The 12032-nt window shown below is 51.4% G+C and overlaps 2 protein-coding genes across 2 annotated transcripts; both read right to left on the bottom strand.

Annotated features, from left to right (window-relative positions):
• Positions 1 to 236: 236 nt before the first annotated feature.
• Positions 237 to 5445, bottom strand: Zglp1 (zinc finger GATA like protein 1). Its single transcript, XM_052753764.1, is given in 6 exon segments — positions 237 to 578; positions 760 to 853; positions 1212 to 1294; positions 4019 to 4372; positions 4954 to 5003; positions 5005 to 5445. Coding segments are annotated over 6 exon segments (804 nt in total). The 5' UTR covers positions 5098 to 5445; the 3' UTR covers positions 237 to 448.
• Positions 5446 to 5535: 90 nt separating this feature from the next.
• On the bottom strand, positions 5536 to 11030 carry Fdx2 (ferredoxin 2). Its single transcript, XM_052753768.1, is given in 5 exon segments — positions 5536 to 5939; positions 6029 to 6116; positions 10577 to 10683; positions 10773 to 10966; positions 10968 to 11030. Coding segments are annotated over 5 exon segments (594 nt in total). The 5' UTR covers positions 11016 to 11030; the 3' UTR covers positions 5536 to 5782.
• Between the last annotated feature and the right edge of the window lie 1002 nt (positions 11031 to 12032).

The following is a 12032-nucleotide window of genomic DNA, read 5'->3' on the forward strand; positions in this document are numbered from 1 at the left end:
GAGAACTGCCTCAGGTTGGTTAGCCAGTCCAGCAGGTAAAGATGTTTGCAGCCAAACATGATGACCTGAGTTCAGTTCCCAAAATCCACATGGCTTTGGGAGGTGAGAATCAACTCCTGAAAATTGTCCTCTGTTTTCTGAGACCACACCATGCCCAAATGCACACACATACACAGAAATAAATGTAAAAGAAAATCTAAAGTAAGACATAATTAAAAATAATCATTTCTGAAATGATTTCCTTTTATTTGGGGTTCAGCCAAGACTGAGTGGGAAAGGGGGAAGCCAGGGTGACCCCCACAGGTGAACTCTGGACCTGAGACCTGACTCCCCAACTGGGATTGCTGCCAGCGAGGCAGGCTGGGTGTTTCTTCCAAGGTGCTCTACTCTCTACCTATTCTCCTCTGGAGAAACTGAGGCAAAACTGACTTGGCTAGATAAGAAGAGCTTACAGTTCCTGAGCTGGGTTTAGGTGGGAGTCCTGGGATACCCCACATCTGCCACACAACCTCTTGGGCTGGACGCTTTTCCTTGGAACCAGCCAGCAACTGGAACAACGGGTGCCGTACTTCTTGTACCTGGAGATGGGAGTGTGGGAGTAGGGTGTAAGAAACCACCATTTAGGATGCAGCGGGGAGCCAGAAACCACCAGGAGGAAACCATTTTCCTCAAAAGGTGGCTGTTTTTCTTTCCCCAGTTCCCACACTAGCTGAGGCCAGTTTGATGGCCCCACCCACCCGACGCCTCTGGGTTGAGGACCTGATGCCACAGGCATTGCAGAGAGGAGTCCCGTCTTCAGCATCTCTCCAGAGTGGGGTCCTCTGAGTCCTACACGAAGCACAGCGCCGAGGCCCTGGAGAGTCAGAAGTCAAAAGGCACAGGTCAAAGGCCAGAAGTCAATTACAGAGGCCTGGGGGGGAGGGGAGAGAAGTCCAGGGGATGGTCTCTGTTCAGGCTTCAGTAGCTCAGGGTCTGTCTTGGGTATTGGCAGATAGAGACGGGGAGAGCTGGGCACTGGGACAGATGGTGAGTCAGATGGTGAGTCTCTGCTGAGAAGGAAGCTGGGGGTGGGGGTGACTCAGTCTGGGCGGGGCTCCTCTGAGCAGGTCTAAATGAGGAATTGGGATGAAGAAGGGGGCATGGAGAAAGACAGAGGATGTGAAAATGGCACCCTCAAGATATTCCTAGCTCACGTGTCTTTAATATCTCACCGAGGGCCTCGTTGCCTCCTGGACTGACAAGGGCCTTGGAAGGGCTTGCAGGGAGCCTTTGTAAACAACTTCTGCCCGGCAAGCTGCAAAAAGGACAAGACGTGGCATTGGGGGGTCTGGAAGGTGGTCCCCAAAATGATTACTTCCCCAGCCTCACAAGCCCAAGCAAATGTCACCATTGACTGTTTCTAGCCTTCTCTGCCTTCTTTTAAAATCAAAGAGTTTTATATACTTATTTATAGATATATTAAATCATAATAAAATAAATTTAAAAGTAAAGTAACATTGTCACAGGAAAAATAAAAATTAACTAATTTTCTCTTTTTTTTTTTTTTTTCTCCAAGACAGGGTTTCTCTGTATAACTGACCTGGCTGTCCTGGAACTCACAGAGATCCACCTGCCTCTGCCTCCCGAGTGCAGGGATTAAAGGCATGTGCCATCACCACCCGGCCTCTCTCTACTTTTGAGACAAGGTCTTAGTAGGCTGCCCTGCGTCCGCCTCCAGTGCGGCTTTGACAGCAGACCGCACGGTCTCTTGATTTTCTTGCTGTTAAAACAGGGTCTCCCGGACTGGAGAGATGGCTCAGAGGTTAAGAGCACTGGCTGCTCTTCCAGAGGTCCTGAGTTCAATTCCCAGCAACCACATGGTGGCTCACAACCATCAACCATCAATAGTGAGATCTGGTGCCCTCTTCTGACACACAGGCATACTGTATACATAATAAAAAAAAAAAAAAAAAAAAAACAAAAACAAAAACAAAAAAAAACAAAAAAAAAACCAGGGTCTCCCCATGGGAGGCCTTGCCTTCTTGTGGGGGGGAGTGGGGGGTGGGCTGGGGGGAGGCTGCGGGGGCAGGAGGAGGGAAGAGGGGGATCTTTGGTTGGTCTCTCTCTATAGCCAAGGCTGGCCTCCTGAGGACTGGGGTTGCAGGTGTGTGGCATCAGGCCTGGCTGGAGAGAAAGGCCTCTCGTGTACCCCGGGGTTCTGTGCATGATAGGCAAGCACTCTACCCACTGAGCCACAGCCCCAAACTCAGATTCATTATCAAGTTAACAGGCACCCCTGGGGAGGTGTCTGATGTCAGAGTCTAGGCTTTGGATTCCACTAGCAGCAATCAAATAATTAATACTGTACTAGTCAGGTATGTTACGTTCCTGTAATTCCAGTCTCAAGGGGCTGAGGGTGCAGGATGGTGGAATTCTGTGCCAGCCTAGTCTATATGAGATCTTGTCTCAAAAATTAAAGGGAAAAAAAAAAACAAGTAATTGAATAAAAATTAGCTGGATGTGGTGGTGCACACAGATAGTCCCAGCTCTACAGTAGTGGCTGCAGGATTAGAAGTTCAAGGCCAGCCTGGGCTATGTGAAATCAGAAATGAAAACAGAATCCCACAGGGCCTTTGAAGGAACTCCGTAGGTAAAGGGACTTGCTGCCCAGCCTGTAACCTGTTTGAACCTTGGAACACACACAATGGCGAGAACCCATTCCTGCAAGTTGTCTTCCGACTTACACACACACACACACACACACACACACACACACACACACACACACACACACACGGGTCATGGCACATGTGTACCCTTTAAATAAATAAATATAATAAAAATAAAATTTTTGCATGAGAATGTGTGTGTAGGTTCTAAGCAAGCACAAACAATAAGCCTTTTTTAGTTCTTTTTTTTTTTTTCCTTCGAGACAGGGTTTCTCTGTGTAGTTTTGGTGCCTGTCCTGGATCTCGCTCTGTAGACCAGGCTGGCCTTGAACTCACAGAGATCCACCTGGCTCTGCCTCCCGAGTGCTGGGATTAAAGGCATGCGCTACCACCACCTGACGCCTTTTTTAGTCTTTATTACGTGTGTGTGTGTATTTACGTACCACAGTGTATGTCAGTGTGTATGTGAATGGAGGTCAGAGGACAACTTTTGGGGGTCAGCTCTCTTCTTCCACATTGGTCCTAGGGATGGAACTCAGGCTTGGTTACAGGCCTCTTTACCCACGGAGCCATCTACTAGCCTGGATCTGTGTATTTTTTAAGCTGGGTCATTAGCCCAGGCTAGCCAGCTTCCAACTCAAGATCCTCTGACTTCCGCATCTTGGGTGCTAGGATTACACACTTGTCCGTTTGGGGTGTGTTTTTGTTTTTAAGTGGTTTTGTTTGTTTGTTTTTCCAGACAGGGTTTTCTGTGGAGCCCAGGCTGTCCTGGAACTCTCTTTATAGACCAGGTTGGCCTAAAACTCAGAGATCTGTCTGCCTCTGCCTCCCGAGTGTTGGGATTAAAGGTTATTTTTAATTTTTTTTTCTTTATTTACTTGAGGCTTGCTTACATGAGTTACATGCACCAAATGTGGGCAGGAGCCCAGGGAGGCAGAGTCCACTAGAACAGGAGCTGCATGCAGCTGTGAGCCGTAAAGGGGGTGCTAGGGATGAACCGAGGTCCACCATCTGCAAGAGCAGTCAGCACTCTTAATTGCTGGGCTCTCTCTCCAGGCCCAAGGTGTTGTGTTTTGTTTTCTGAGCCAGGGTCTAGCTCTGTAGCCAGGCTTGTTTCAAATGTGCTTCCCTTCTTTCCCTACATGCCCCTTTATACATGGCTCCCAGCCCTTCTCATTCTGTCTGGAGACAGTCTCATTAAATTGCACAAGCTGACCTTGAACTCACTCTGTAGCTCAGGTTGGCTTTGAACTTTCCATGTCCTTCCTCAGTCTCCCAAGTAGCTTAGATGACTGGCCTCTACTACCAGCCCTGGCCTGTAAGTGTACTGTTATTATCCTTAGGCATACATTATGGCCGAGAGTCCCTACCTGTAGGTGGGTACAATCTGGAGGCTAGAGTCCGGCTGTATCTGAAACTCCAGAGTCACCCCCTTGAACCTGGGGTCCACTTTCTCAATACCCATTCGGGGGTTCAGCTGCTTCCGTGGTCTTCTCTGGAGTGAGGCCGGGGAAGCAACGCTGGAAGGTTCCGGGTTGGGGCATTGTGTGCTCTTGGGATTTCTGACCGTATTTAGGGGGTCTGACATCCCTATGACCATCAGCTCCCAGCACGGCCCCAGGGCCTGGGTGGCCGGCGAAGGGGACCCCGGTGGCCCGTTTTCTTTCTCTTGGAGGTAAGGCAATGCTGTGCTGACTGAGTTCTGGCACGAAGGCCACAGGGACCTGGGGGATAAGAAGCGGTAAGGCGTGGCCGCCCCTTTCCTGGGGGCTTGGATTTGATAGGTATGGAGTGGGTGGAGCGCCCAGCTGGGGCCTCTCCTTTGGTAACTGTGTGCTCCACCTGGAGCCACAATCTTGGGTTATTAGGTTTAAAAGTTGCAAAATAATTGTTAGCAGAGACTGAATACCCCCGTGGCTGGCTATCAGCTACCATCAGCCACCCCCCATCACTAACAAAGCAGGGACCCCCCACCACTAACAAAGCAGGGACCCACCCTAGGTAATCGGCTCAATGCAGGCTGCTGTCGGTAGCAACCATTAATCATCCATCGACTGTTGTAGGAGGTTACCCTCATCACCCCACGGATGACTCTTCATTGGCACCTCCTGGGGTCACACAGCCACAGCAGGGTGGGTGGGATGGAAATCACCTGTCCCTCTCTCTATCTAGGGGCTAAAACTTGTTCCGTGCCAGTAACTAAGGGCGGGAGGAGGCTCGGAAGCCGGGGATCATGACCCCTCAATCTCTGGGCCTGATGAGGCACTAGTTGGGATGGGCGGTGGAGGAGTCTCGCCCCACGCACCTGCCATTGGGAGTGAGGCATCTCAGGGCTCCAGGCTCCCGCGCGGGGGGGTCGGCCCTTACGGAGCGACTCGGTGTCCAGACAAGGTGGCGCCAGAAGTTGCTGCCGGCGGCGCGTCAGGTCACGGGCTGGTGCCGCCTCCATGCCCACTGTGGGACCAGCAGCAAAATCTCTCTGCCCCGCTCCCCCTAGGGATAAACCCGAGTATGAGGGGGGGTGATGACGATGGGCGCCACCTGGGCGGAGCCGGCCGGCGCAGGTCACGTGGGGGCGCTGTTTGCACCTGGGAGCACTTTTTGCAGTGGCTGCTAGGAGCCTCAGCTGTGTGGCTGGTGATCAGGAAGGTCCCCCTCTTTGCTATCTTCTGATCACTTAGCACCGCCTTGAAGGTCAAGGGGCGCTGTGGATCCCTTCTCTGCGGCTGGGGCGGAGCCTGGCCACGCAGGCGCATCCCCAGGAAGAACGATATCGCGGGTGCTGTCGGGGGGTGGGGGGGGGTGGGGTGGGGTGCAGGCACCCCCAGGGCCCCTGCACTCGTGGCTGGACAGACCAGGCCCCCAAAGACACAAAACATGCCGCAGATGTGTATGACTTTTTATTGCAGCTCTGGTTTGAGTCCATCCCTAATTTATAGTTCGATTCTCCCTGGTGGACTGACACACCCAAGATGGAGACCCATTCCCCCTCAGGGCCCAGACAATGGCTGTCCCCAGAAGCGGCTCTGGTCTCACACTGTGCTTCCAACTTCTCTTTCCCTGCCAGTCCGTGCTCTGGGGCCGGAAGCATGGCTTTTCAGTTCAGTGGCCCTGCTTGGTCCTGTGGCCTCATCTCAGTGAGGCTTGGGGATGTGGCCATCCACGTAGAAGTTCCTGGTGACCTTGGGAAGAGCAAACTCCACTCCTTCCAGCTCAGGGGTCAGCACAATCTGGCAGCCCAGTCTCGAGTTCTCCTGGAGCAGTGGGGCCATGTCCAACATGTCGTCCTCCCTGGGACAAAGGGCAGTGGTCAGGATGGTGTGGAACCTAAGGTAGCTGGAGTCAGATGCCTGCAGTGTAGCTGGGGGCTGCCCACTCACCTCTCCTCAGGAGGAGGCAGGAGATCCAGGTGAGCATCACTCACATACACATGGCAGGTGGAACATGCCAGGGAGGCTTCGCAGGCCCCTGGGGACAGGGAGGGAAAGGGATAGCCTTAATGAGGAGTAAGCTCCACCTCAGCTCCCCAGCCCCACCCTTCTCAGAGCTGAGAAGATTTCTAAGTGGTCTGTAGGCTTGCTTGTTTGAGCTGTCTCATGTAGCCCAGGCTAGCCTTAAACTCACTATGTAGCCAAGGATGGCCTGAAACTGGCTCTCCTGCCACCACCTCCCAAGTGGTGCAATGACAGTTGTGAACCATTGTGTCACACTGACTCTCACCACCTCAGGCTCGGCACTTCTGTACCAGGGCCTAGCATGTTCTCTACCCTGCATGGCTGCATTCATTCAAGGCTTCAAGTGTTTTTCAATCCCCACTTGCCTTCACTTTCTTGTGGCATTTATCACCATGAAACTTTAAAAAACCCTTTCTAAGCCGGGGTGATGTCTTTAATTCCAGCACCTGTCTTGAAAAACCAAACCAAGCCGGGCGGTGGTGGCGCACGCCTTTAATCCCAGCACTCGGGAGGCAGAGGCAGGCGGATCTCTGTGAGTTCGAGGCCAGCCTGGTCTCCAAAGCAAGTTCCAGGAAAGGTGCAAAGCTACACAGAGAAACCCTGTCTTGAAAAACCAAAAAACCAAACCAAACCAACCAACCAACCAACCAAAAACCCTTACTAAACACATCTTGTTACTGCGATGTGTGCTGGGGTGGGGGCGCTTGCACAGCATCCGCAGGGCAGCAGAGGGCAGCTCTGGAGAGCTGGTCTCTCCACCCACCTTTACCTGGTCCCGAGGATTGAAAAAGTGCCTTGACCCACTGAACCACCTCCTCATCCTCCCAAATGTGTAGTTTTTGAGACAGAGACTCTTGGTAAGTTGTCCAGGCTGGGTTTGAATTTAAACAGGCACTGAACTTCCCTTTTTTTGGGGTGGGGGAAGGGGGTTGTTTTTTTGTTTTTTTTGAGAAAGGGTTTCTCTGTGTAGCCTTCGCTGTCCTGGAACTTGCTCTGTAGACCAGTCTGGCCTCGAACTTGGAGATCTGCCTGCCTCTGCCTCCAAGTGCTGAGGGGACTAAAGGCGTGCGCCACCACATCCAGCCCTTGAAAGCTTTTTAAACACTTCTTTGTGAGAATGTGTGTTGGAATGTGCACACCACAGTCCACAGGGAAAGGTCAGAGGACAACTTGAGTTCTTCCAAGTCAGTTCTAGGGATTGAATTCAGGCCATAAGGCTTGGCGGCAATGAGCCATGGTGCCAGCCCAGTCCTGAGCTTTCCCACTCTCCTAGTTCAGCATCCCAAGCAGCTAGGATTAAAGGCCTGAGCCACTAGGTCTCACTTGTTTTGTTTACACTGGGTCTATGATGTCCAGGTTGGTCTTGAACTCCTAGACTCGAGTGGTCCTGATGCTCAGCTTCTGAAACAGCGGAGCCACAGGAATGCCCACTATTGCCCAGGTAATTTATAGCCACCTTTTAATCCTAGGGTTGGCCAGCTGTCTGTTTATCTAACCTCATCTCGGCCAAGTATTAAATATGTTCATTCTCAAAGCAAGCAGTTGAGAGCAATACTAAATCACCATTTTATAAAGAAGAAACCAAAGTCTCAGGAATGGCTTCGAGCTCACACAGCTGGTGAGGCACCAGAGACATGCATGGCCTCCTTGCTTCTCAAAACTCTGTTCCAAATTCTGTTCTGCACAGCAGCTGCTGAACTCACCATCCACTCACAACATCTTTATCGATTTTTACTGGTTTTTGGTTTGTTTTGAGAAAAAGTCTCACTGTGTAGCCCTGGCTGTCCTGGAACTTGCTATGTAGACCAGGCTGGCCTCAAATCACAGAGACCCACCTGCCTCTCATGCCAAGTGCTGGGATCTAAGGTGTATGCCACTGCCCAGCCACGTGTGCCAACTTCCGATTAAGAGCTTTGGTCAGGCCCCCTATTCCATTAACCCAGCACAAACCCTTCCAACTGGTCTGTCAATGAAAACTAACAGTTTCTTTATTCCTGGACTTAGAGTTCCTGTTAGGCTCAGGCTGGCATGGCATGACGGATGGCATGACGGAGGACCTGCCACTTGGGTACACACAGTAGACAGCATTCACACAAGGACTCTCGTCAATTTTTTTTTTTGTTGTTGTTGTTTTTTTTTTTTTTTTTTTTTTTTTTCGAGACAGGGCTTCTCTGTGTAGCTTTTGAGCCTGTCCCTGGATCTCACTCTGTAGACCAGGCTGGACTTGAACTCACGAAAGATTCACCTGGCTCTGCTCCCGAGTGCTGGGATTAAAAGTCTTGTCATTTTTTGAGACATAATTTTTCATAATTTGTCTTTTTATAATTTCATTATTTTTGAGACAGGGACTCTTGCTAAGTTAACCAGGCTGGGTATGAATCTAAACAGACATTGTCCTTTTTTTGTTTGTTTGTTTGTTTGTTTGTTTTTTTGAGAGAGGATCTCACTATATAGCTCTGGCTGTTCTGGAACTCACTATGTAGACCAGGCCGACCTTGAACTCAGAGATCTGCCTGCCTTTGCCTCCTGAGTGCTGGGATTAAAAGCATGTGTCACTATACCAGGCTTCCTTTTCTTTAAAAATGACAGGATCTCACCAAAAATCCCTCGCTTGCCTGGAATGCACTCACTGGGTAAAGGGATTAATAACAGTCTAAAGACCTGACTTCAGTCCCTAGCAAAACAATAATATATGGAAGGAGTCCCTCAAGTTGTCCTTTAACCCCTAGAGAGGCACACTCGTGCACACTAAATAAACACAATAAAGGAAATACCCACTGAAATTCACAAAAGAGCAGCATGAGAGGATTACAATGCCCCATGTTTGAATCATGCTTTACCACATGACTCTTGCTTCCGAACCCCACCTACCATCACACGGTGCCGTTTTCTTCTTTGCAAGGGGAGAATTATTGCCTCATCCACTCACAAAGCTGCCACAGGGAACTGGCACTCAGCACACACTGAGGACCACAGGAGGCCACAGGTGATGTGACTGAGCCTCACTGCGGGACAGATGGCAGAGAGCAAATGAAACATAAGCTCTGTGAGACCACTGACACACGGACAGACATGGGCATGGGGCTTAAGCTGGGGTGACAGGATGCCAGACAGTCAGGTCTGAAGAAAGAGGAGCAAAGCAATATGCTGGGAAAACACTGACACAGAGAACACTAAGCTCAAAGGTTTGGGAATGATAGTACTGAGCTCTGCAGCCTCAAGAACATCAAGAGAGCCAGAGCAGAGGGACAGGCCACACCTATGATTCCAGCACTGAAGGGCAGAGCTCTGTCAGTCTGACCTGCACAGAGATCCCGTCTCAATACCTACCACCTCTCCCCAAAAGGCAGGCAGTGGCTGGGATAGAGAATGCAAGGGTCAACAGCAAGAACCCACAAGCTACAAGAGAACCAATATTCCAGGAGCCTGTAGTCAATGCTCAGTAAGGGTTGCTCCAAGACTCTTTTAGTTAAGTTTTAAATTTTTAATTTTAAGTGTTTATTTGTATGTCTGTGTGTGTTGTGCATGAGTGCAGTGCCCATGGGGGTCAGGTGAGGGTGTGAGCCCTAGGAGCTATTGTTACAGAAGGTTGTGAACTGCCTGGCATAGAGCAGGTGGGAGGAACAGAACCCAGGTCTTCTGCAAGAGCTGTATGCACTCTTCAACACTGGGCAACCTCTCCAGTTCCATGATTTTCTCCATTTAAAAATGTATTATCACTGTATACATGATGTGCGTGTACCTGCCGCCACAGCCCTGAAGAGGAGTCAGCTTCTCTCCTACCTTCATGTGGGTCTCAGGGGAATTGAACTCTGGTTGGCAAGCTTGTGTAGAAGTCATCCTGCCAGCTCAAACACAGAGGTGGCTAAACAGTGGAGACAGTCTGCAATCCCAGAACTAAGAAAGCTGAGGCAGGAGAATGATCCAGTAGGTTTAAGGCTACGTCACAGAGACTCTGTCTTAACCTTCTCAGCATCCAAGAGGCGGAGGCAAGAGGATCACTGCAGTGAGTTTGGGCTTAGCCTGGCTATGTAGCTAGGAAGTTTCAGAACAGCCTGAGTTACACAGTTTATCTCAGTTCTTCCCACTTCCTACCCATATGGTGGTGTGGTAGCACATGCTTGTAGCCTCAGTACTCAGAAAGTGGAGGCAGGAGGATCACTGTAATGGGTTCCAGGCTAGCCTGAACTACATACTGAAGGTGCTGGACAGCCTGAGTTACAGCGTGAGACTCTGATTACCGACCCACTCACACCACACCAAAACAAAAATATTGTGTATGGTGTTATGGTAGAGCGCACACCTGCCACACCAGCACTCGGGAAGTGGAGGCAGGAGGGGTCAGAAGTTCCAAGCCATCCTCTGATAGATAGTAAGTTCGAGGCCAGCCTGGGTTATGAGAGTCCCTATCTCAAAAATACAGAAAGGAATAAAAAAGAATGGCCAGGGTCTCCCCAGTTCCCTATGGCCTACCTTCCAGGTCCACCCCGTGGCGCTGGGCCAGGTGAAGAACATTGTCCCCGACTCTGCCCGTCACGGGGATCCGCCGACCAGCGCGGTCCACGAAGACCACGTTGACCCTGGGGACAGACAGGGTGCAGGCGCTGAGCCGAGGCCGGCCTGCGGCCGAGTGGCAGGGCGGGGCAGGGCGTGGCGTGCGAGCACTCACGCGTCCCGGGGCAGCTCCGGGCCGTCCGCCTCGTCCTCGCCTGCGCGCCCGCTCTCCTGGAAAACACAGGGGGTGAGGGGCTGCGGCCTCGCTGCCAGCCGCGGCCCTGCCCGGCCCGAGGTACCTGTCGTCCCGAGAGTCCTGGACGTCAATGCCGCGTGCCCAGCCCAGGTACCCCAGGAACCCCCGGCGGCCCCGCAACAGGACCCGGGCACTCACGCCGCGGGCCATGGAGGCGGCCATGCTAGGCCACGTGACCGGAAGACCGAGCATGCTCAGTGCGTAGGCTGGACTGTAATCGCAGTGTTTGAACGCCGAGGTCAGAGGTGATGTACCAGAATTCAACCCGACTTCCGGCCTGGCCCTCTGGTTGGAGCCGGACGCGCCCCAAACCCCCGCCTTGGGCCTTATTGTATGTGTTCTGCTCTTATGAATGAGCACCAAGTGAGTGCCTGTGGCGCCCAGAAGACTGAGGCTGTGTGGATGATGGGAGCCGAACTCTGATGCTCTGCAAGAGCAATAGTGACCAAGCTGATCCCTTTTTGAGACAGGGGAACCTAACTCCAATCCTCTGCAAGAGCAATAGGGTCCAAGCTGATCCCTTTCTGACACAGGGTTTCACGCTGTAGACCAGGCTGGCCTTGAATTTAGAGATCATTTGCCTCTGCTGGAACTGAGGGCTATGTGCCAGCATGCCCTGGCTTTAAACAATTTTTTTGTTGTTGTTTGAAACAGGTTCTCTCCACATACACCGAACCATTCTAGAATCTGCTATGCAGACCAGGCTGGCCTGGAACTTGGATTTTCCTACCTCTGCCTCTCAAGTGCTGGGATTAAAAGCCAGTGCCACTACACTCAATTTAAATTTCAAGGACTGTGTGCGCCCTCTCTCGTATCCATGACACATGCAGGTCAGAGGACAACTTGTGAGTCAGTTCTCTCCTATCATTTGGGCCCCAGGGATAAAACTGAAGTGGTCAGGCTTGGTGCTAAGTGTCGTTAATATAATACCCAGCTATCTTGCTTGGCCCACGGTTTATCTCAAGAACCAGCCAGTTCTGATTTTTTTTTTTTTTTAAAAACCGTTTACTTACAAACTTTAATTCAGCAAAGGTCTGTGTGGGAGGAAGGGGTGAGGGGATACCCCCCTGGAGTGGGTTTGGGCCATCAGGTTTGGGGAGGGAGGCTGGCGGCTCAGCTGGCCAGGGACAAGAGTCCCTGGCTCCCCTCACCCGGGCAGGCTGTAGAGCTTGTCTGTGT

Source organism: Peromyscus californicus, unplaced genomic scaffold, assembly GCF_007827085.1.
Source record: "Peromyscus californicus insignis strain IS unplaced genomic scaffold, ASM782708v3 Scaffold_11__1_contigs__length_118956290, whole genome shotgun sequence".
Taxonomy (NCBI): Eukaryota; Metazoa; Chordata; class Mammalia; order Rodentia; family Cricetidae; genus Peromyscus; species Peromyscus californicus.